Genomic DNA, 25,633 nt, shown 5'->3' with positions numbered 1-25,633 from the left:
TTATTTATATACAGATAATGATTATCCTATTAGGTTTATTTTGGATTACGATGCTTTTATTAGCCCAGTAGGATCTTTATAATTTTAGACCAATGAATACAAATATATTTTCGCGTCGGTTCTAATTTTGTTAACAATTTCTACAATAGTCGTAGACGTTATTACTAGTATTCGAGTATTAAGGTCCCTTTACTATGAATTAAGTCTATATCATTCGTAACAAAAACTGTTCAGTCACCGCAGTATTCGAATTCGAAGATATATTAGAGGGTAACAATTTAATAATTATCATATTTTACACACGCCCCGAGGATAAAGCGTTATTTTCTATCCATTAGTACCTATACCCATGTAATTTTATGATTTTAAAAGCACTTTCAATTGTTTTTTTAGTGTCTCCGTTACTAGCACCAAATAATGTCAAGTATATATTATATAATGAAGTTGCATTATAATGAGGATTTAAAAAAAATTAAGCATATCACTAGGGAAACGATCATGAGACAACAAATCTGGCACATTGATCCTCCCCGTTGTATACGCAATGTATCAAGTTCAATGAACTCGTGGGGTGAATTCACCCCTCGACAATATTCCTTTAATAAAATTGGGCCGCCGAATATCATGTGTTATTTTCGCTTCTGAATTTTTGTACAAGTCCAGAAATATTGTTATTTTAAAATCAGTTTCTGTAGTATTAACTCTTTAAAATTATAAAACATTCAAGACATTTGCAGTTTCATTTGCTTTTGGCTAAGTTTTGGACTGAAATTAAATTTACAAAATAATAAGCGAGCTAAGTAAAACTACATATTTGATTTGACGCATTGATACAAATTAGTATCGTTCGAGTATATCTATAGAAAAGGCTAAGGGCTACAAAATAAAAGAATATTTAAATACATTATTGCTAATGTCAATATTTAATGTCTATATCAATATTAATTTCTACATCAGATTACATTCGTTGACATTTCAATAATTAAGTAAGCCAATTAAAACCAACGCATTACATACCGACGATTTGTACTGTTACTTATTCTAGCTAACCTAGGCCAAACCTTACTGTACCCAAACCTGCCCGGAAATGAATTAAATAAATCTGGTTAAATATAAATAGTTAGAATACATAAACACTAAGGTAAAAACACTAAAACAAAAATAATTAGCACAAAATACTAAATCAGAACGAAATTATAATTTGGACAGGTCACAGGTGTTAGGAATCATCGATCGCCATTTGCAGAGCTTTCCCCGCAACCGTGCAAGCGAGTCTTGAAATCCATGAATACAACACAGAATTGAAATTCTATCTTATAGGTAGAGGCAGTACTTGATAATGGGGCGAATACTTAAAATATTAGGTGGGATACATTATAAATTATTATTTATTAGCAATTGTAGAATTTGAATAAAATTTGAATTTCATAGATATTAATGTGAGCAATTAAATGTAGTTTTAAAAACCTTTTGTTTCTAAGGACTCTGTCATCATGATACTTTTGAATCAAAGACTCGCTCGACGTAAACGATAACGATATCAAGGAAACCTGCCGACAGATCTTAATATAAAAATTAAATTCGACATTATCATAGATATTAATATAGCCTCGATAACAGTCTTTTAACGTCTTCTTGGGGCAGGCTTCCTTTTTAAGATTTTGAAACCTTGTAACTAAATGAGCCAGCATATAGTTCTACCCCGTCGGAATTTTTAACCTTACTACTTAGGTACATTTTTATCAGGTGGTAAGTATTAACGGACGACACAATGCATACAAATTACGAGCAAGGCTGTTATGAATTTTTTAGACTGTAACTGTAATAGTAAAGAATGAATATATATAGAAGAAGGTAAATGAAGGAATTTTATGATGCTAACTAAAGTATATAATATCTGAATCAAATGTAGTAATATGAAATTTCTTATAGAGTTTCTTTACATAATATGATTCAGTATTCTTAAACAGAATGAAAGTTATGAAACTAAAAAATTCAAAACAGTTTCACAAACATAACGGATACAATTATTTAAACCTGTGACTAGTTTATACACACCATTTGTTCCTGTTTGTGTATTTTTTTAGACTAATATTAAAGAAACACCACACCAACATAGTTTAAATTCAAATCCTAACCAAATATTAAGTTACAGAACACAGAAATTCAACTAAGTAAATACTTAAGTTTAGATAGGTACTTAGCTTAACCATTGCAAAAATTATATAACTGACTAGTTTCGTGTTGTTAAGTATTTAAATAAATAATAATCATAAACCTTAATGAAAAAATTATCCCTATCAGTAGAACTTCAAAAAAAATATGTAGTCCAAATGCATTTTACAAGCCCCACATAATATATTATAAGATAATTAGAACAGCTCTTTACTTAAAACTTATATTAATAAACCAAAATATATGTGGCAGTTAGTTTGCAATGTTTTAAGTAAGTAAGTTTATAAAACCAATTGGAATTATTGTAAAAATGGTTTATTAATATAAGATCTTTAAATACATTATGATATGCGTTCACATTTATCTATAATTTCTCTAAAAAGTGAAAGATACTACACACATGTATAGTCTGGATTAAATACAGTCACAAATTTATAACATCAAGTTGTTGAGTAAATTTATAAGAACTAATTTCAAACTTACACTTATGAGATATAATATTATGAAAAGAAATCTATGATAATAGATCTATCAACTAGAATAAATTATTAATTATACATTACTTAAATGTAATAATAAATAGTGATTATACAAATTAATAAGAGAGACAATATCATATGGATAATTTTCAATATGCATTAAAAGCCGAGGCTTCAGCTTGTGTTCTATGCAATAAATTTTAAATTTAGTTTAATATTATGTATTGCTAATCAGTTTCTTCTGAAAAAGTATTCTATATAATCAATGTGATTTTTTCATTAATTTAGTCAATAGAAATTATTAATAAAATGTTGATCAATCATTAATACACTGATTGTCATGGTGTCCAAATTTCTTGATCTAGTCAAAGTCTCATTTGAAATGAAATGGCAAAATATTACTAGGTACTTTTTACAATTAAACAATTTTTTATTAGACCTTTATCTAATGATTTTGTGCATGAGTCAATTTCAAGACTATAATAAATACTTTTTATTAATTAGATATCTATAAACGGACAATCCCTACTGTTATAAAAAATTTAATGGAAGATATTTTGCTAGCCATTATAAGTAAATTTTATCTAGCATTCTGTTGTCTTTGGTAATGGGTATGTAATTGAGATTTATTATATTACTTATGCTTTTTAATAGATATTGCCGTATTTTGAATATAAATAAGTGTATAACTGCACATTATACATAATATATTTTTGCGTCTGTATAAGTTTACTTATAGTAAATTTTAATATTGCACTGTCAATTAGGTTTGTAAAAATAGAAAATATATTGCTTATATTTTGTGTCATTTCCATAAAAATCTTGGTAAATATAAACCTTAATTTAAATGTAAATAGGTTGATCTTGATCTATCAATGGTGTTAATTTTTAAAATTTTGATAATTATGCCACTATGAAATTACCAGTATTAAATTTTTACAGAAATTTGTTAGCAATCATTGGTTGAAAAGAGAACTTTTCAGCAATCCTACACAAGATATTCAGTTTTCATGTCTTTTTTATATATAACTCATTGTTATAAAGATACCTATTGAGATGATAAAGATGGTGGTTTGTACATATTATTGTGAATACTGGTTAACTGTCATGTCATGATTTGTTACTTATTGCATAAGTACTATAGTAATTGAATATGTGACAACAAACCATGACAGTTATGATCAACATTTTTGCATTAGCTACAATTTATTGACTAGGTTTTGAAAACACTTAGGATTTACTCTTGTTCGTTTTGAAGCTGACCTGCAGAACTTGGCCATTAAGTGAATAACCATTCAGTGACTGAATTGCAACAACAGCCTCATCATAGTTGGTCATAGTAACAAAACCGTAACCTTTACATTTGTTGGTGGCTGGATCTCTGATGATTTTAACACTCTGTACTGCACCAAAGGGGCCAAAAAGCTGCCACAGGATGCTCTCCTCAGTGTCAGCACCAATGTTGTAAACGAAAATGCACCAGCCAGAACCACCTAGGGCATTACCTTGTATGAGAGGGTCAGCTAGGGGTGAGTATCTTTGAAGACCTTTATTAATAGCTAGCAAAGCCTTACCAGCAGGGCCAATGAAGCGACGAGCAGATGCAGGAGCCAGGTATGCTGCCAATGGAGCTAGGGCCTTGTTTTGATTGCTTGGATTGTTTGCACATTTAACAGTCATGGGCCCAGTTCCTCCAGGTGGAACAGTGCCATTTAGTTCACGAATAGCTGCTTCTGCTTCACACCTCTGGTCATATCGTATAAATGCAACTCCTCTTGAAGGTCCCTGTAAGCCTCCTTGATCTTCTAAGCCTGCTTGCATAAGATGGCCCACATTGACATTCTCATGCAGAATACGTGAGCTGATGATGGTACCAAATGGGCAGAATAGCTTTTCTAATTCTTGCTGTGTCATATGTTTAGGGAGTCCTGATACATACAAATTTGCTCCTTTGATAGCATCTGAGCTGGGACGGGCATAAGACACTTTAATGATCTTATTTTGCAAACGGAGACCATTTAAAGTGTTTACTGCTTTTTCAGCATCTTCAGCTTTGTGATAATTCACAAATGCATAGCCTAAACTTTGGCCATTGAGGATGTGATCGGGAAACACCGTCACTTTGTCTCTGATCAGCTTGCAACTCTCTACTTCACCCACACTGGAGAATAATGACCTTATCTCTTCTTGAGTCATTGTTTGTGGTAAATAATTAACTATCAAGTTTGTCTTAGACTCATTGTGGCAGGGTTGCAACTTGCTACCATTTTGTGTGGGCTGATTGGAGTTTACCGTGTCCATCGAGTTGGCCATCATTTTCACGAAATTTCGTTTCACCAAAAACTGAGAAATTCACTTGTTTTAACAGTTTAATAGATTTATCATTAATATTTGAGCAAGATCATTGATTAAACGGTCCAGGTATTAACTTAGGCTCGCGTTGGTTGAAAGCATATGCATAGAAAGAAAATCAATAAGATGCTGTCCACTCTCGTACTTATCCTGTTTTCGGCTCAATTGTGTTCGATCCGTTGAATCAAATTGTGGGAGTAAACACAAATTAACTCGAGTTTATTAGATCTTTTTAAGAATATCAAAGCAAAGTGAAAAGGAAATCAACCAAAAATCTATGCAACTTGCGACCTATTCTCGTAAATTCATTTCTTTCACTTCAATTTTTTGGAAATGTTGCCATTCGCTAATCGTGTGTTAAACTCCAACCAATGCTATATTTTCCCAATCACTTCTGTAGTCTGTATCATGAGGTTAAAACAGTGGGGTACAAAATTCCAAGAATTTAATTAATTAAATAAACCTGTGCGAAAATTGTTTTGGTTTATTAGTTAATGTTTAAAGTAAATGCTTATTTTAATAATAAATTCATATAATTAAACAAATAGTCAGTAGTCCACAAGGGAAAACAAATTATTAATTATTAAATATACAATTTGAGATTGGATGTTTTTTTACAATACCAGTACATTAATTACACTACAGAAATTATTTTATACTATCTCTTAACATGAATATAACTTGCTTAAATAATTGCGATATTTTTAGTATAGTAACATTTTACACATATGCCAATATACAAAAATTATACTAGTTACCAACATAAAGACATGTTTATTCGTTTAGAAACGTGATTGGGTTTTGAACGACAATAATATTTTTATGTTTTTAAAACTATTATGTTAAAAACTGTTGCTTTGTATATAAACTTAGTGATCAGATACTTATTTTCAATATAATTTCAATTCGTTTTAATGTTTATCAAAATATTAAGTAGACGTTCCACAGTACTTTTGCAGTACAGTTGCGCGTTTTCCGCGAAAAAAATACCCTTTGTCGCTACTCCTCTTTTCGAAAACACTCTTCTTGAAGCCACAGCCAGCATCGGAATACTTGGCGTTGACATATCGAACGACGTTCAGTTTCGCGGTCATTTGGAGGGAAAGGCTAAATTAGCCTCCAAAAAGCTTGGTGTGCTCAGCAAGGCGAGACGGTACTTCACTCCGGGCCACCGCTTGCAACTCTATAAAGCGCAAATACGGCCCCACATGGAATACTGTTCTCACCTCTGGGCGGGGGCTCCCCAGTACCAGCTCCTTCCACTTGACCGTATCCAACGAAGAGCGGTTCGAATCGTCGATGACCAATCCCTCTCCGAGCGGCTCGATCCTTTGGCGTTGCGTAGAGATGTGGGGTCACTCTGCATCTTCTACCGCATTTACCATGGAGAGTGTTCAGAGGAGTTGTTCGGATTAATACCTGTAGCTGAGTTTCAGCATCGGACGTCGAGGCAAAATACAAAATTCCACCCGTATCACCTCGACGTCCGACGCTCCACGACTGAGCGTTTCTCAAGGCAATTTTTGCCGCGCACCACCGCTATGTGGAACCAGCTGCCCACTGAAGTATTTCCGAACCAATTCGACTTAGGGTCCTTCAAGAAAAGAGCGTACAAATTCTTAAAAGGCCGGCAACGCACTCGCGAGCCCTCTGGCATTGAGAGTGTCCATGGGCGGCGGTATCACTTAACATCAGGTGAGCCTCCTGCCCGTTTGCCCCCTATTTTATAAAAAAAAAAAAAAAAAACTATTGACATAGTACTGGGTGGTATGAAGCAAACTATACTAGGCTCGTAAAAAACTTTTTTATCTTATTTGAAACATATTTTTTACTTTCTTCCTTCGTTTTTTCTTTTGCATTGTTCCTCCGCTTGCTTTAGGTATGGACTTACTTGTTAGTTATATACACAATTTTTATTGCCTACGATAAAATAATAGCAAAATAGTTAGTAACTATTTTGCGGTGGTAGTATAAAGCGGTAGACGGTATTTGCTTCAACAATACCACTGTACGAGCAATGTCGCCAAATACCTTAAAAATACGTAGTTCTAGTTATTGTTTTAGGATTATTTCTCAAAGATTCATATCTACCTAAAGCCAAATCATTATTAAAACATATTTTTTATGTTGGCATCGATTTATTAAACTGGTGTAAACAAACGGTCTATAAACTTAAACTAATCTTGAGTCTAATCATGACTCAAGATTATTTAATTGATATATCATAGGTATCTTTATTTATATATTTCACGAAGTCCGAATTTTGTGAAATTAATGAAAAATATTGGGTTTTATTATTTTATCTGATGGCTGCAAGTTACTATTATTTATTACATAGGTACTCAATAGTGATACTGATTATAAACAATGGTAGGCAGCGGATGTTCTTCAAACAAAGTCCCTTCGTAACATTACGCAAATCGCAATATAACTACTACTGACTCATTCAATCCAAACGAAGGGCTCATATTAGGCGCGTAAGAGATAGTTTAATAATTGATATATTATAAAATACAGCCATACTAAAGAAATAATATAGGTCACCACGTATATCGTAAGGATTTTATATGAAAAATACAATTTTTTATTACTCGTCTATTTATTTGTAGATTTTTCTTTGTTAGTCGCTTAACTGTTCGATGTTCACGACTGTTGCTTAGATATGACGTTTCGGTTCCAAATATTAGTATGCTTTTTTCTTATTCATATTTGGAAATTGTTGGACTTCCCTCATATGTAAACTGTATTACTTCAATTATATAAGATTGATAAAAATAAAATAAATATAGATAGAAAATGAATATACATTTTAAATGCGGTATACCTATTATAATTCTTAATGTGAAGATATTATATGTTTGTGTATTTGTGTGATGGTGACGCCGTTTTCAAATTCGGTTGGCGTTGTCCTGTCATGCTTGTTGCACAGTATTCAATATGATTTCCGACCCCTGTACGCTAAAGAATATATTTTTGCCGTATTTGTCAGTGTTATGCCTATAACTTGAACCACCGTTCTTGGTCGTACCGGGTCGATGTCAGTGCATTTAGTACACGCGCACTTAAGCCGCTTTGTGAAACAAAGTGAACGATTAGTAAGTATATATTGAGTAACTTATTTATAGGTTGAGTGCTTAAGTTAAACATGTATCTGTGTCAATTTAAATAATACTCTATTAAGAAGCCTACGATTTAAAATGTCAAATTATAAAAAAAAATATTGTTATTAAATCATTAATAATGACTACTTCTAATAGCCAAGGTTTAAATTGGGGTTCAAGTTTTTTCACAAACCTACATTTCCTGGTTAATAATTTAATTTTTATTAGTCACATAAGTTATGTTACCAGTAATCTTCAATAGGAAAAATAGTATATAATATAATTTAAAATACTTTTAGAAGTCGTTTTTGGAAGATAGAAATTATTATTTTATGATAAGGGTTCATTTTTATATTAATATTTTATTTTTTAATGATAATTATACGGATTTATTGTCTAACAGGAAATAACGTCAATTTACAACAGCTTATTTCGTAAGAAGTCACATTGTTTACATGCGTCATAAGTCATGCACTGTTGACAATAATGATTTGTATGCAAGCGTCAGAATAATTCCTTTCATTAGGTTTCTATGTTCTTGAACTAAGACATAGCGATATAAATTTTACGCTTTAAGAGTTTGTTTCCTTTCACTAACTAAAAAAACTCAAATCATCTTAAAACAGAAGTACAGTTATGAAATACTTTCATTTTAGTTCTTAAAAGAGGGGATAAATTGCAGTATATCTATTACGGAATACTTGAACGGCCCCTTACTTTATTAAGAGGTAAATGAAACAAAGTTTCAAAAGGATTAATTAAATTTCCTTAACAAGCCGTTACTTCTGACACCTCTGGTTCCGTTAATCGCATTGACCACGCAAAAATATTTAGTGGTTTTCTCAACCTCAATTAATTATTATTTATAAGATTGTAAAATTTGTCGTTAAAACTTTAAACTTTATAGAAATGGTTGACTGGAACAAGTCGCATATTTGGAATTTTGATTTTGGTATTGTGTAGTTTTCAACTTCTAAAGCAATCGGTTTCGATGTTTAATCGGATTAATTATAAGTGAAAACACTGTGAGACTTTCGGTAACTTAAAGAAGCAAAGATTTTTTTATTATTAGCTAGTAATACAGTTGACGACAGTTCTTCAGTAAGACACAGTCAACATTTTTAGTTATTTCAGTGCGGGCTCGATTCCTTTGTTCTTCGATGTATGAGTTATGACTATCATTCTGCATTGTTCCCGTTTAGGCCGAGACAAGCACTTGTTATATTTTTTCCTTTTTCAATGCATATACGGGTAGCTTGTTTTCATATGTCAAGAGTTGCTTTTGTCTAGTAGGTATTATATATATCTCCAAATATATGTTGACTCCTTAAATGCAACCCTCTTAGTATGTTAGATAGATGAAAAGATTCCGAAAAATACAGATTTTATTATCAAGGTTTTTCAATATCCCAATCCCTGAAACAGGAACTGGATCACATCAGAAGTCAACATTCAATTTTCAATATAATAGCGAAATAAACATCCAAAAAGGCCTTTGTTCGGATTAGTGTGATATCCATAATAACAAAATATCACAGTCCAGTATAAAGTGGTATATTAGTGTGTTAGCTACATACCAATTGAAGGCTTGGAGATAACTGATACTAAAGCATGCTAACAAGGAGCAATTGGTCCAATTGGTGTCAGCGGCCGCGATTCAATACGATGCATTCTTTATAGTATGTACATGCCACGTGTGTGATTTATGGTCAAAGTATGCATTTATCGTACTATATGTTACATATAGGCACATATATATTTTATAATTATTATAATATAGATTTCGGATTTATGCAGTTGCAGGTATAAATTAAGGTTGTATTCGTGAATTTATTAGGTTAGGTTAAATTTCTTAATGTCATAGTTTTATTAATGTATTATTGTAATATTAGATTATTAGTTATAGTAATAGTTACTATAACTAATAATAAGGAGCAGTGGTGGTCTAATGGCTACAGCGTGCGACTCTCATCTCTGAGGTCGTAGGTTCGATCCCCGGCTGTGCACCAATGGATTTTCTTTCTATGTGCGCATTTAACCTTGCCTGCCTGCCCAGACCCAAAAAAAGTCGACGGCATGTGTCAGGCACAGAAGGCTGATCACCTACTTGCCTATTCGATTTACAAATGATCATGCAACAGATAAAGAAATCTGAGGCCCAGACCTAAAAAGGTTGTAGCGCCGTTGATGTTTTTTTTAATAGTTACGAATATTGAGAACTTTATTGTTAAGTTGAATAATGTAAAAAGAGACATTGCAGCCTTTTTTGGGCTCTTAAATAAATAAACTTTATCGGAATAAGTATTATGTTATGGGGTTATCGATTAAAAATGGGACGTATTATTTATATTACTCAATTACAATGACAGTAATGTACATATGTCTTTCTGTAGTCTGTCTCGTTTGTAGTTTATTAATCCTAATAGATTAATATTGCTCATGTACAACATTGTTGAAACTTGCAAGCCGTGTTCTGTATTGAATATAGATAATTATTTCCATGTCCATTTTATTAAGTCTAGCCATTCCACTATAGGTACCTATTTTCAAACATATACAATGTATCTAATTTAGCAATTTTATAATTTAAAATAAAAATTCAAACAATATTTAATGTAATAAAATAGGTTATAATAATAACTTTTCTAGTTTCTTGTGCAAAGGCTATGTTGGTTTAAAAATGTGATACCAAAAGTTACGACCAAAAATAATGAAACAAAAACGAATGCCTCCTGCCATCGACCAATCATCTTGACATCTATTTAGCAAAATATTATATGATATGTGCATTATTGATACTCCACAATCTCATATATGAGTAATAAATACATTGAGTTTACTCGTGTATGCTAGGTTCAAAGGTTTTTCTTTGTACTGTAAGGATGATTACAATGAATCATCATCATCAATCATTTGCTGTAAAATTGAAGTTGATTGAAGACTCAACATGTACGAGTACCTATGAAGAAGCAATGCTACGAAAAGACCTTTACAAAGATGGAATAGTGGCATAGGTTAGTAGCCATTAAAAAAGGTCACGTGATTTATATATTGGCCTGAATTTATATTAATCTTTAATGTATAATTAATCTCAAAAAAGATTACAATAATCGCTTAATATGACAATACATTCAAATATAAAATATATTTGTGTTTCTATGTGTGCAGTGCCCTTGTCTGTGTGCATCTGCCAAATACTCTCCGTATTTAGTCATTTTTTTTAGTATAGGGGGACAAATGAGCCTATGAATCCCCCATAAAGCGCAATCATCGCATGACTCGCTCATCACACATTTTAGTGGGTGCGTTGCCGGCCTTTGCGAGGTGTGATTGTGATTGTTTATGATGACGTACCGTGCTAACTTGTTTATGGAATGTCGTATCACTATATAAGTTCTATTTTATTATTTAATAAATTACTCACAGTAACAGCTGAGGTCTAGAAATATTTAACGTGCCTATTTAATTAACATTTTTTTCCATCTAGTAATACGATTTACTATCACACGAAACCCAGTCGACCGATTTAAATGAAATCCAATATAGGCGTTGTAATCTCAGCTCAATTTTGTATAAAAACCCTAATTTATCTGTATATAACTTTTTGCTTTAATTTATTGTCTGCTTTATAGTACGTAAAAAAATCTGTGGAACTACAACTTTTTTGAATGAATCTCGCTGTTGGCCTTGACAGCTCAGCTCGGCCTGTTTTGGCGAGACTTCGGACTCGGCTTGGGCCGTCACGGGGTTGTCAATCATCTGAAGGAAGGACGGAAGCTGAATGAATGAGCGGAGTACGATGTGAATGTCTTCCCTGGTGTATCAGATTTTTTATCCAAATTTCTGATTTGCTTTACTGCGCGAGCGGCTTTTAATTAGCTATTGTTATTTGATCCGTTAAGACATGTCGAGGCGTCCTACGAGCCTTTTTATCGGGAGGAGGATCTGCTTATGTATTTTTAATAGAGTATCTATCTATCTAATATATAGTAGTATTTACCGTCGTTCATTGATTAATAATTTTAAATAAGTTATTGATTGCTCCTATCACATAGAATAATATTTATTTGTATTGGTAAAGTCAGCGGTTAATGCACTTGGGTTGAGAGAGAACTAGACCAGTACATTTGTATGAAAATTTGTCGACACGAACTGTTATTTTCATACAAATTTAGTCTTCGACTTGCTACATACACTACTGTTAAGGCATCTTGACATACTACATTTTTTTTAAGTTAATAAAATTATCATAACAAAACATACATTACTAAATCTTCAAATTGTGTAATACAAAAATGGTTGCGTGTGTACCTTCCTAGCATATTCAATGTCATAATAGCACTATACACGCACAGACCAAATTAATTTGTTTTATTAATTAGACCATATGGAAAGTAAATAATAAAGAAATTAGAGTAGATTATATTACCACGTCATGCTGGGAGTACTATGTAAAGGTTTACATAGGTATCTTCATCATAAAATTTGTAGTTTTTCTTCGAAATAAATCAAAAGGTTAAATTGGCGATGGGCTGATGATGAACTCAAGATGAGCGAAGTAATTGGATAAAAAGTTTTTAAGTGCTTCTACTTGAATTTAATGATCCATATTACAGAAAAATAACTGCTAAGATTACAAATTTAATAAGAACAAAATTTAAAGAATTATAAATTGTTTTTTGCTATTATGAAACTTAATTTGGATTAAACTGTGTATATCCTCATTAAGAACGAAACATTTTATAAATTAGACCTATTAAAACCTTTTTTACCTCTTTTACATTAGTCATTCCTATGCTTTTGTGGGCCGGCCACATTTGAGTTTGCAAAGTGTTTCCGCTTCCATCTGGCTTCAACCATTAAATGGTGGCAAACAAATGAACCTTTCTTGATCTAAGTAGAAGAAAAAACCTATGCATTTTTTTGTTTTCAAAATTCTCAATAAAGTTGTTTAAATAAATAAAACCGTAAAGCCTCTTTAAAGTATTTTTAAATTCGTTATTATCATTCAAATTAAATATAATGATACGCTTACGACTTTCTGTATGCAAATGAACTTTTTAAATGAGATCCGTTTTTTTATTTTATTAATTTTAAACAATGAATGGAATGTTCGTGATGTTACAAACAAACAAACAATTTAACAATGTTTGTAAAATGTGAAGAAGAATTTATGATATTCTCTGTTTCTTCTGATTCGTCCTATAGCGTGGTATTTTATAAGTCTGCAATTCCATGTGTCTCTGTAATGTTTATTATAATAATAACGACCTTAACATATAAATAATACAATTCAACTGGTAACAATTCAACGGATACTGCAGATACATATTAGGCGAGAGTACCTACTATTGAGTCAGTACTCAAGTAGCGACTTGTAGTAGCGTAGTTTTGATTCAATTAATGTTTTCTAGGTAGGGAATTCGAGCGTTTGCTTTAAGCGCGATTTGGCATTCCAAATTTAAATTCTTGTGTCAAATCCGTCAGTCTTCTCTGCTATTGAGCATATACAGCACACTGTTTGTTTACTTCTTTTAACAAGCGATTTTGGTTAGATGTGGACTTGGTGGATGGAACATAATCACAATGATATCACTAGTCAATTGGCAATAATGTATTTACTGAAATATTAGGAATATTTAATTGATGTTATGTAGTATCTACTGTACCTACGTACGTGGCGGTAGATAAAATATGAAACTAGTGCATATGATGCAAATCTGGTTTAAAATTACAGAAATACAAAGTAGGTTATCATAATATGTTCTAATTGTAATGTCAATACTGGATATATTGTAGTTATGTGAATGTAAACAATTGTATATGTTTCTTTGTTGTGCTTGTTTAGTTGAAAACAACTATAGTACGGTGGTTATCATCGTAAACTTAGTATTTAGAAATCGGGTAACTCAAATATAACTGTTTTCAGATGTCTGGATGTTTCGAAAATAAATTTAAATATTCAACGTAATGTGTATACCAATTTACGCAGTGCATAAAGCCCTAATAAATTATAATATTTTCTCTTTGTGCTACGAGTGCTACGCTCATATTATATTGATCCGTAGGCCGTGGTACCTCGATCGGTCAGTGACCTTTACGGGAAACGTTGCTATCGGCTCACTGAATCTTCCACTAGTGCAGACTTAGATGTAAACTCACTGCATCTAATGTTGTCTTTTCTGTTACTAATTATGTTATAAATAGGTGGTTGAAAATACAATACACTTTCAACTTTCGCCTCTTTCTTTTCACTTTCGTGTTTGTAAATTATAGATTTGTTTAAATAAATGACGCTTTTCTAAGTTTTCTTTAATCACAAATAATTTATGATTTGACGATTGAAATGTTTTCGCTTACTTCACAAGTATCGCATGACGCATTTAAAATATGTTTATAAATTATATCTGGAATATACCCAATAAAATTTTGTTTTGTAATAATGTTAATGTGATTACCACAATTCTTTCTGCATTGCACTGCGCTGCAAAGATCATATCAGTATGTATTTGTTATGCACACGGAACTACGTCACTGTAACTAATATTTTATAAACGAGATATTTAAATTCAACCTCAATTAAAATATATAACTCATACAATGTTTTAGGTTCGTCGTCCGATACGTAAGTCATATTGAAAGCCAGTTTAAAAACCTTTTGAGTTTTTTATGGAGTTTGATATTTTTCTTAGTGGCTAAGGTAAGATAGTAACAAAGGGATTTGTTTAAAAAAGTTACTTAAACTTTTTTAATGTTACTGATCTACGGGCATCTCACGAATAAATTTTTCAGAGCCGAGTCTGTACTTGTATTTCCTTCTATTTGTAATGGTATTTTATAGTTTCCAACAAATAAGTCGGCAGAGTATAAGAAGCGCCATTATATGGTCCAGCACCACGCAAAACTTAGCTTAGTATCGTGCCATAACAGTAGTAACGTGTGTTATACTCTAATTCCATTATTATTTGAAGAGACTTTTTTATTTGTAACAACATTTCCATCTCCTTTATACCAACAACTACTGCTAAAGGTAAAGCTGCTGATAGTTTTAATTATATTACTTGCCTGTATTTGATAGTCACACCGGCAAACAAAGAATAGTAATTAGAGTACCGATGACTAATAAAACATAATGTATGCAAATTTAAATAATCTAGGGTAGATTAGACTGAACGATTGATAGGAAAGAAAAAACGTAGTTAATGTTTTGTTTAAACATAGCATTAAAATAGGATAACTATTTACTGAATCCCATCATTATAAACACCTATGCCCGCAATGCACGAACGAATTAAGAGTAATAGTGAACCACAGAGTGTAGATTGTCCGAATCAATGTTAGAAGAGAGCGCACAAGGTTGGTTATCTCTTTCTCCGCCAGTACACACGCACCGAGAATGCACCGGCGTGTTTTGTCAATCGGTACTTTCGCGTTGTGTTTGAAATTTTGAATCAGTAGTAAGCAGTATCTTCGAATTAAAAGTAAGATAACTATATTTCTTGTTATATTTTCTTCGAACTTTATATCAATAATATTCATTTTTAGCACTATCACAAAAATAATTTAAAAAATTATTAAAGTTATGAGAGATGAATAAGTTTCCTACGTCATGTTTACTATCGTAACATTTAAAACTCTAACATTTAAATGTACCTACTATTTATAATTATTATAATTAATTCAAAACAAAAAATAAATTGAGTTAATCCTTCAATGCGGATATATACTTTTTCATTTAATACCAGAAATAAAACTTGATATTAAAATATGTATGTATTACAAAAACTTGGAAACAAGCGGCTTAGCCTGTCAAAAATAAAAAGCGCCTAAAAGCCGATTGTTTGATTGACAGCTGTTTGAAAGTGCTCCTTACGTCACATAATTAAAATCGATTTGCAATTGTTTTACTAGCTAGACGATGTCGAAACAGGCTATGTATTGTATACATTATAATAGTGTACAATGATGTAGTCTTCCATCGGAACTCGAATGAACGTTCAGATGCGCTGACTGCCGAGTTCGTTGATACTTTGTTCTATCTAGTGTATAGACTATAGAGTATTGAAATATCTACATGTCTAGCATGAATGTATAGCTAGCTATACAAGAGCGAGAGACCGCTGTCTCTACTTTCTGCAATCTGTTCAATGTTCACGCCTGTCTTCACGTCAGTAAAACAGAAACGTAGTTAGGGTATAGACGTTTTTTGTTTCGTACTTCACAAAACAATAAGCAAAATCTGGTATCCAGTGTGCAACTTCGTTAGATTTCTTGTGTTTTTGTACTGTGATGGTGAGTTATCATCGCATATTGTGGATTTTATTTTTTTGATAGGTGAGTTGGATTATTTAAACCTTTATTTTAGAATAGACTGCTATAATTTTATTATATATGAAAATATTTATTCGATTATACATACATATTTGTTTATATTAACTATCATATTCTAAACTAAAATAAAATTAATGAAATTAATATATGTATTTATGGTAATTATACTAGTTCAATGACAGACTACTAAAATAATCTAATAGTATTTAATACAATGTTGGAATTATTTTATTTCTTGAATGCAATGTAATAAGTGCATAAAATAATATATTAATTTAATTAATGTAAGTATGATGGTGTTGCTTATGTTTAGTTTATGCTACAATTAAAAATAATAAATCTACATGCACATTAAATACTATCCATAAATCCCAGTCAAATTTTGTAAGGAGCAAGGTAATAAAATCTTTACACTAAAACTGGTTTATGTTGACTAAAAAATTCCTACAAGAGCATTGAACAAAAACAAAAGGTATGATAAAGAACAGTATGAGGATAATTTGAGTTTTAATTTTGTGTATTTTAAATATATGAATGGGACCCTTACCTTATACAAGTACATACATTAAAGGTTCTTTACCTTTTCATTAGAGTGACCTTAAGAGATCAATTTTTGTACTGGTTTCTTAACATACCATGTTGTTAGCAAAAAAATATATTTTGCAAAAGATTTTAGGTATCTTGATTTTTAGGTATAATTAAAAAGGAAATTTCTATTACTAAATATTAAAATGTTTATCTTTTAATGTATGTAAAAAACAAAATTTTATTATATTCTCATAGCAACAACATTCAGCTGATATGACTAACACTAAATAGATAAACATCTGTTATTTTGTAGCTTATAATCAATTAGGAGTTATTACTTAATTATCCTAAACAAAAAAAAAGATATCATAATGTTTAATGATCGGCTTCAATTGTCCATGTTATGTCATCTTTTTTTAGATAGTTCGCTTGGAAATTGACTTGAAAAACAACATTACAAATTGGCCATACATCACTAGTGTACATTCCAAATTAAATTATGTAGAACTCAAAATTAACAGCCAACAGATAATTTATGTTGGATGATCTACATAAATTACCAGTGATTTCTCATGTTTCTTACTTTCACTGGATTTAAAAACTTAAGCTGTTTATAACTATGTATATATATTTCTGTTTACGTGTTTTCCATTTCCCTCTGAATCTCATCATTAGAAAATATATGCTTACGTTATCTGTCTGTTTTGCAATAGAATTAATATTACTGAATGAACGATGTACTGAGTTATCCAAACGTTATAGTTCCCTCAACTGATTCAAAATTCCTGGAAACAGATTCGTAGGAACGTAACGTAAATACTTGTCTAATTTCGATTCTTTTTATAAGAGTAGTCTTTGTTATGTGCATAACTTTCTAAACTACATTAGAAAATTTCTAATTCGTAGTCGTGTTTTAGGTAAAATTGCTACCTTAATGAACTATAATATCATCCCTGTTAAATATTTTATTTTGAGCACATTGTGTAGAGCACTCTTAAAAAGCTATAAAACTTTTTATATATCAAAATTTATTTTATGGCTAACGTGAGCGTAAGATATATCCGTCTATCTAACCTCATGAAAAGTCGTATACAGTATACTATACATTATAATATATATTTATTTATAATTACATGCAAATATGTATATTATGATTTGTATTAAAATCCAACCCAAACACTACTTTAACGAGATTAATGTTAATCAAAGTGTATTTTCTTGAAAAAATGTTATTTATAAAACTCGTTGGAAAACCCATGACGCCTCAATGTTTTCGTTAGTTGTTTGGTCTAAAAATATAACAGAATCTAATGCTGTAAGGTGTCGTCTATTTCAGTCGGAGTTCGTCCATTTGGAATTTATTACTTATTCTCAACTCTTGCTACAGGTTTAGTTAAATTATTCAAGAATTAAAGTTCAAAGAAACAAGTTTTAAATTAATAAAAAAAATATCTTCCGATCTCCGATTTTTTATACGTTGCTTTATGTAGTAAAGTAAAATATCACTATACTGTATAAGGCACATTCCTTTTAAAAGTATAATTGAGGATATACCTTTTATTTCGTAAATTAATTAATTGTTATTTGTTGTTAACAGATTGTTATAAAAAATATACAAGACTTTTTTATGTAGAATATAAAGTTCAAAGGCTTAAACATCATCTTGGAGAATATAAACGGCAAGCTTGTTCATGGTTTTCTTCTTAAATAATACAAGAAATACAATGTCTAAAATAATAACATATTAATGACCATATATTATTAATTATTACGTGCACATTGATAATTTATAATAATATTTTTTATTGTATGCCCTATTTTTTTAGTAATTCTCATTCTATAAATCGCGATAGTAATTTGCGTGTGACATAATCAAAGTTCATTATGGTCTACAGCCCGTTATAAATGACTCAGAGATTATCCAGTTATATACGGAAGCGAATTGCGTTCCTAAACAGAAGCTTAACAGGTTTCATGTTATTTCTTTGTTACGTAAACCAATACCTCATACAAGGCTTCTCTGTGCTGGACATTACTTAAAGAATAGTTAATTCGCACTGAGATCTCATGGCTGATCAATGGAGCTATGCAATCAATACTCGTTCAAACGTGAAGGGAACACAGATATACTGACCACCTACTTCACTGTTAAGAAAAATTATCAAGGATAAAGGTACAGATTTTTGAAGAGTTGTAGCGCCAATTAATTTTTATGCGGTCTGTGCTTTCTGATACAAGGATATGTCGTTACCTACGTTATTTAAAAAGTAAACAACAAGAGTATAATTAAAATTTATAAGTGACATTATTCCCATGAAATATCAATGCTCTTGACACAGTGAAATTTTTTAATAACTTTTAATTTTTAAATTTGACTATCGCCTTCTAATTACGAATGAATTATCATTGTTAGATTAAAGACTAATTAAGTAGCAAACTGATATTTTTTAATCTACCAGATAGCAGTGATTACGTACACAGTTACAAGAATTTTTAGGTCTATATCGTGATATTGTCTTTTACGTAAATTCCTTTAGCTAAGAGTTGTTGCCAACGTTGATTTGAATAATTTAGTTTACTTACCATAATCCGTTTGCCTAAATACATTTACCCGATTAACGATTGAAAATTTATTTGTAACTACAAATAAACTGATTTTTTTACTAGCCGACCCAGCAAACGTGTTTTTGTATGCATTGAGGTTGTAGGCATTATCTACAACTTTTCTCTAGATATATGTCGTATATCGTCGTTAAGGAGGCGTTGGTAAGGAACGTTCCTTCGTTTTTTCTGCGACGTTCCTAATCTGATTTCTATGGAATGTATATGGAATGGAATATTTCGGGTTATATAAGCTAAAATAACGTGACTTGCTGATGGTTAAATAATCAAAATCAGTACCGTAGATGCACTCTGCCCTCCCCTCCATCTTTACAAACATTACCTCTTTTAGTTACATGTATGTGCCACGTTTTTCAGATAAAATTACTGAAAACTACTAAATTAAGTAAGTCAAATGCCCCGTATAGAGCGAATTGCGTCCCAATAAAATTGACCTACTTCATATCTTGCACTCTTAACCTAAATGCCAATTAAAAGCTCTATGTAACTTTTATTTCAGATTATTAGTAATTATACCTTTTATACGTTATTATAATAAATAATTCCTTTCTTTATTAATGGTGGTGGCGTACTTCGCATGTACTGTTTTGCATTTTAATGGTATGAAAGCAAGAAATAGGACTACAAGATAGGCTTATCGAAGGCTTAATAAGCCTAAAATTTACTACCCACGTACAAAGTAAGTGGATTTCCACCTTTAATATAAGAATAGAAGTCTGCATTAACATTCCAGGATAATATTCGGAAATCCTTCTTTATGTAAATACTAGATGGCGCTGCCATACAAAACGCGCTAACAATAACACTCACCAAATTACGTAGTCATTGACCACGACGTATTAGGTTGTAATAGAAATATTAAATCCAATATTCGCAACATCAATTAGTTTCGAATAGTTTTCTATTTGTAGACATATTTCATTGTTCCCCTGTTTACTTTGATAAGATATGTATTGCTAAACACTGCAACCTTTGTTTGGTACTTTTTCTTTATTACGTTTGCGCATTTCCTGTTTCCATCTACGTCATGTTTTCTTTTAATGTAATTAGTATATGTGTATGAACAAATAGTTTCATACTTTCAAATATCTCTTGACGCATAACAACATTTTTAAATTAATAATCGCTTTTCAAGACAAGACTTGTGCAATGTGTGGGTTATACAATATAAAGAATTAACGGTATTCTTTTAGGAATCCAATTCCAACTCTAAAATACCTTTTACATTTTTTAACAACGAATTGCTCGAGCATTGAGCATTGTAGGTGATTTGTAGCGTTATTTAAATAAATCTAAATTGTAAATAATATGTCGTTAGACTACGTTTTAATACGGCCAAAAGGTATCTGGACAGAAATTGTGATTTATTATGACAAAAATATATTTACTTGTATTTAGTTACTCATTACTCACAGTTTATCGTTATACAAATATTTTTTATGTGAAAGTCTTTGTATCTGGAATTTGTTCAGTCAAGGGTATTGATGTTTCAAACATATTTTAATCTTAGCACAAGTTTACATCTATTTTTGTTCTAGTTGTTTATGTTACCGGGCTCCTTTTATGAATATATCACTAAATACGATGACGCGTTGGTTCGTATTGTAATCTACAAAATCAGTTCGAGCTCCCATAGGAATGTGGTGGCAGTTTTTATGAGATATAATTAGTGATAGAAACGACAATATAATCCCGACATATCTTTTAGTAGCTTTGTTTTGTTCCATTATTTATGTCTAAGTAATTGTACTATGTAGTTTTCACTTCTTGCGCTCCTCTTATTAAATTATTTTCCCCTCACAAGGGTTGCCTGAAAGAGCTCGCTCGATCGAGCAGAGAGCGAAAAAGCTGACACTTGCCCTCCATTGTATTTAATTTTACATGTTTTTGCAACGTGTAAATAAATAAAATGATTTTTGTAAAACTATCAAATACCTAAATTGTCTCCAGCTCCAGATATCAGGAATCACCATCATACGCGAAAATGTACGGAAGCTAAATGGGAACTATACTTAATTGAAACAGGTAAAATAAGGTTTCCACAATAAGAACCTTTACTTTACATATTAACATTCGAATGGTAAAATTAACGACGGTGGCAAAATATTTTGATCACGATTTTACCAATGAATCACACACATGATGAGTGTGGGTAAATGAAATGGGCGGAATATATGATTTCCATAAACTGAACAGTAACGCTGCAGAGTTCATCTGGGAATTAAGGATTGAGTATTGGTTTTATAGCCGCTCTTCCATACAGCACATGTCTTTGTATTAAAGTTTGTCGTAGATTTTTTTATAATAAAATCTCAATAGAACCGAAGCTCGTTGGTTGCGAGAAACAACAACACAAAAAAAACAAGAAAAATAATAATCAAATCTAAAATAAGAAATGTTACCATGTCAATAAATGTTACTATGTCAATAAACACAGTACTTCAATTAATCTTTTGTGCACGTTTCATATAAAGGCCGTATCATGTTTGCAGTCACAGCTGCCACTAATTTTAAACGTATATCTTGTAATTTGAAATATGTGTAATGTTGCCAGAATAAAATACAATTACTAATTGAATAAAGAGTGTTAAGTATAACAATGACATCTGAGAAAACAATGAGTGTCATTAAACCATTGTTAACTGTTTAATCATATTAATCTTTCTGAATGTATATGATATTATACGCTTGAAACATCTCTTTTTATTAACTTTATTAGAAATTTATATCTATGTGTAGGAAAACATGATATGTCTAGTTATTATTCATAGTTTTGAATTAAATATAAAAAATAAACACTTAAAATATAAACAGTGGCTATTGCAGGTATATCCGACTTAGGGGCCTTTAAGAGAAGAGCGTACCACAGCCTTAAAGGCAGGCATCGTACTTGCAAACCTCCTGGTGTTGGCGGCGGTAAGCACTTAACTTTAAGTGACCCGCCTGCTTGTTAATGGCCTATAATAAAACACTATGAAGAAATATTTTGCAGTCATTGTAGTAACAATGAATTTACTTAAATCTATTGATGTATGAGAGACAATTTTGAGACTTCATAACTTAACAATCACGTAAAGCAGCACATACAAAAAGGTTGTCGTTGGATGTCGAACATACCTTAGTCCTAGAAGTTGAGGCGCTTCTATCTAGACATCGGTACCTACAACATGACAACATCAGTTGTCTTATCATCATTATCACAAAGCAGCTGCAAGTAATTAAATCATATATATTTTAAAATGAATACTTTGTTGTTAATCCTTTGACTTTACTCTGACCGATTATTTATTTATATGATCGCAATCTCTGATAGTGTTCTAACCTCTACTACGTGAGCATTTATATTTGCTAACGTTCCGTGCATTTCAAATTAAGAGTATATTTTTTTCAAATAAATTCAATATTTTGACAGATGATCCCCTGGATGTCGTGTCCGATTCTTGGTCGGCGCAAATTTTTTATTTTGATATTACAGAACAACAATTTCTGCGGCAATTGTACTTTGATAAAAGTTACACTGTTTGATACTTGTACGGGACATAAAGAAAACATGAGTCTTGTCCTAAACATGCCTAGAGCCAATCCAAAGTCCAAAACTCCAAAGTATAAATGGTAGACTATAATTTAACTTCTTAAATCATAAATTATGAATTTGCAAAGTGCCTATAATGGAGTATTTGTTGCTTTTCCATTTAGAAGTTTCTTTAGTAAATGTTTAAGAAACGAACAAAACAGACATTATTGGAATTCATAATTAATGTAAGCAAAAAAATTCTTGCGTCATCGATAAAGTATAGGCAGACCGAAATAAGACTGCAAATCGTAATAAAAAGGAAGTTGCTGCTGTCGAGACTTTTGACCTTGAAGCATGGTCCCTGACTTGGCAAAATCTCGCAAACATAAAACACGTATCCTTATAGGATTTGGTTTAGCATACTATGAAGATAACATGATTTAATATGTATTTCCTATATTATTTTACCGGCCCTACCGCGTACATATAAACATTTTATCCCAACAATATGATAAGCCTTCAAAGTGTGATATATATTTTATATAGTTTTGTCATCTAGAAAAGATTCCATCAAATAATCTAACTTTCGAATAGGATTTCTTGACGTTTCCAAAACCTACAAAAAATAGAACCAAATAGTATTCAAACCCAATTTTAAACACGGTTCTGTTACTAGAACCATAATCTTTAGAAAGAGATGAAAGATGCCCTAATTTACGATTCTTTAAATAAACAGCCTTAGTGTGACCTAAAAACCTGAAAAGCACTACAAAATTTAAATTTAACACTTAGCAACCCATGTCTTAATATAAGTTCCAAACAGTATTACTTATAGATATACAAATACAAATATACAAAGTAATAAGTGTACAAAGTGTTATGTTCATCCTTCTGACAAGAAGAGGCCTCAATGATATTAACGAGGACATATTCGTCTTCCTAATAAGCAAAGGTTCAATGTTTGTTATTCTAATCGAGTAAGCCGACAGTGAGTCTGTTGTTTATTAGGAGGATAATATCTACTGATATTTAACAACTAGAAGGAATTTGCTCGTTAAAGCTTACAATGTGCTATGATACGTAAGTAAATAATTAATACGATTTCCTTTAAATATAACAAGGGGTAAACGGAGACGAGGCCTAATGTTAAGTTATAAATACACATTGCATGTGCGTTGCCAGCCTTTTCAAGTGTGACGTGCACACACGAATGTGTTTTTGTCCAAAACTAACAAATTCGAGAAAGAAAAATTATGGGGCAAAATTTTATTAAATATATTTCATACATTTTTACACGTGTACAGTAACAGTAACAGTAACAGTAAAGTATTATTGAGACTACATCGTATTCAATTTTTTATGAGAAAATCGTAACTCTTTATAAACTGCAGAGCTTGGTAACAATTTATTCGTAGGCTGATCTGTATCGATCGGGTTAATACCATTATACCAGGGTGGATCGTTAGGTACGCGAGTACTGGTTACATCACTGTTTTATAAACCTTGTATAGGGGTTGACAATATGCTAATTAAGCTGCTGTATTACATAGAACACGGCATATTTTCCGATAATATATGTATGCCATTCAATAGTCTTGTAATGATTAAGGCTAAGGATAAAAAAATTATTATGGAGAACCTCAAACATCAGCTATGAGAGCTATGCAATGAGGTGCCAATTAACAGGACTAAAAAACCCCGAAAGTGGAAGTGAGTGGGCCATACGCCTTGTGGCGCAAATAATGACACTGCACAGCATACGTTGGAGGATTGTCCGCAGTGGTCTCAGCTGCGTTGTAATCTTTGTTTTGTGGTGGGTGAAACCTTGCTTAGCCTTGTGTTGTAGACAAAATGGTCGGCAGTGACGAGGTATGGAATGCAGTGGTATCCTTCTGTGAGCATGTTATGCTACAGAAGGAGACAGCAGAACGAGAAAGGGAGCGCTTTAGGATCAATGCTACGGGTAGAAGACGGGGAGTAAATAGTAGAAGATATTCCCAATTCCTATCTCCTATGTAGTGTGTACTGCACCGAAGGTTTGTGAGGGTAACATGCCGTTGAGGTCCCGGTAGAATGCGACACCGATCCCTGAGCCTCTGTAACGCGGCTTTGTAGGAACTAATTGAGGTGGTTTTAGTGGGTATTGTTCACACAGCCTCTGAATAGCAGAGATTTTGGCGTGGGTCCCACATACCCCTGCAACCTTTGAGAGCAGGGGATGCGCAAATGCATTTCCACCTCGAATATCAAAAAAGGGCTTTTATCAGGTAAGGTAAAAGGAAACTTGCCCGCCCATCCTCAACTTGTAGGTCACTGATGTTAATTGACTTTAATAGAAATTCTGTTCTATTATTCACCTACAATGACCGCGTTCTTAGAAAACCCAATCGATTTTGTTACAATGGGAAATAAATATTCTTTTGCGTTTTTAATGGATATTACAACAATGATTAAAATTAACAATCAATTATTATTGCACTATAATAATTTAAAGTTTCATAAAAAAATAATACTTATTTATTAGAGCAGTG

General features: G+C 31.8%; 2 protein-coding genes across 2 annotated transcripts in view; one reads left to right on the top strand and one right to left on the bottom strand.

The window, feature by feature from the left end:
* Positions 1 to 900: 900 nt before the first annotated feature.
* Positions 901 to 5,308, bottom strand: LOC123720372 (ELAV-like protein 2). The gene is made up of 2 exons (XM_045676952.1): positions 4,229 to 5,308; positions 901 to 4,147 (listed from the first exon to the last, which is right to left on the bottom strand). The coding sequence occupies exons 1-2, from the start codon at positions 4,968 to 4,970 to the stop codon at positions 3,885 to 3,887; spliced, it is 1,005 nt and encodes a 334-aa protein (XP_045532908.1). The 5' UTR covers positions 4,971 to 5,308; the 3' UTR covers positions 901 to 3,884.
* Positions 5,309 to 16,238: 10,930 nt separating this feature from the next.
* LOC123706581 (ATP-binding cassette sub-family G member 1) overlaps positions 16,239 to 25,633 on the top strand; it is a 29,374-nt gene continuing 19,979 nt past the window's right edge. The window contains exon 1 of the mRNA XM_045655867.1: positions 16,239 to 16,441. The gene's annotated coding sequence lies outside the window, so the exon portion shown is untranslated. The remainder of the gene's footprint in view (positions 16,442 to 25,633) is intronic.

Source organism: Pieris brassicae, chromosome 2 (genome assembly GCF_905147105.1).
Source record: "Pieris brassicae chromosome 2, ilPieBrab1.1, whole genome shotgun sequence".
Lineage (NCBI taxonomy): Eukaryota > Metazoa > Arthropoda > Insecta > Lepidoptera > Pieridae > Pieris > Pieris brassicae.
Note: the sequence above shows the minus strand (reverse complement) of the source record. Positions and strands in the feature narration are given on the sequence as shown.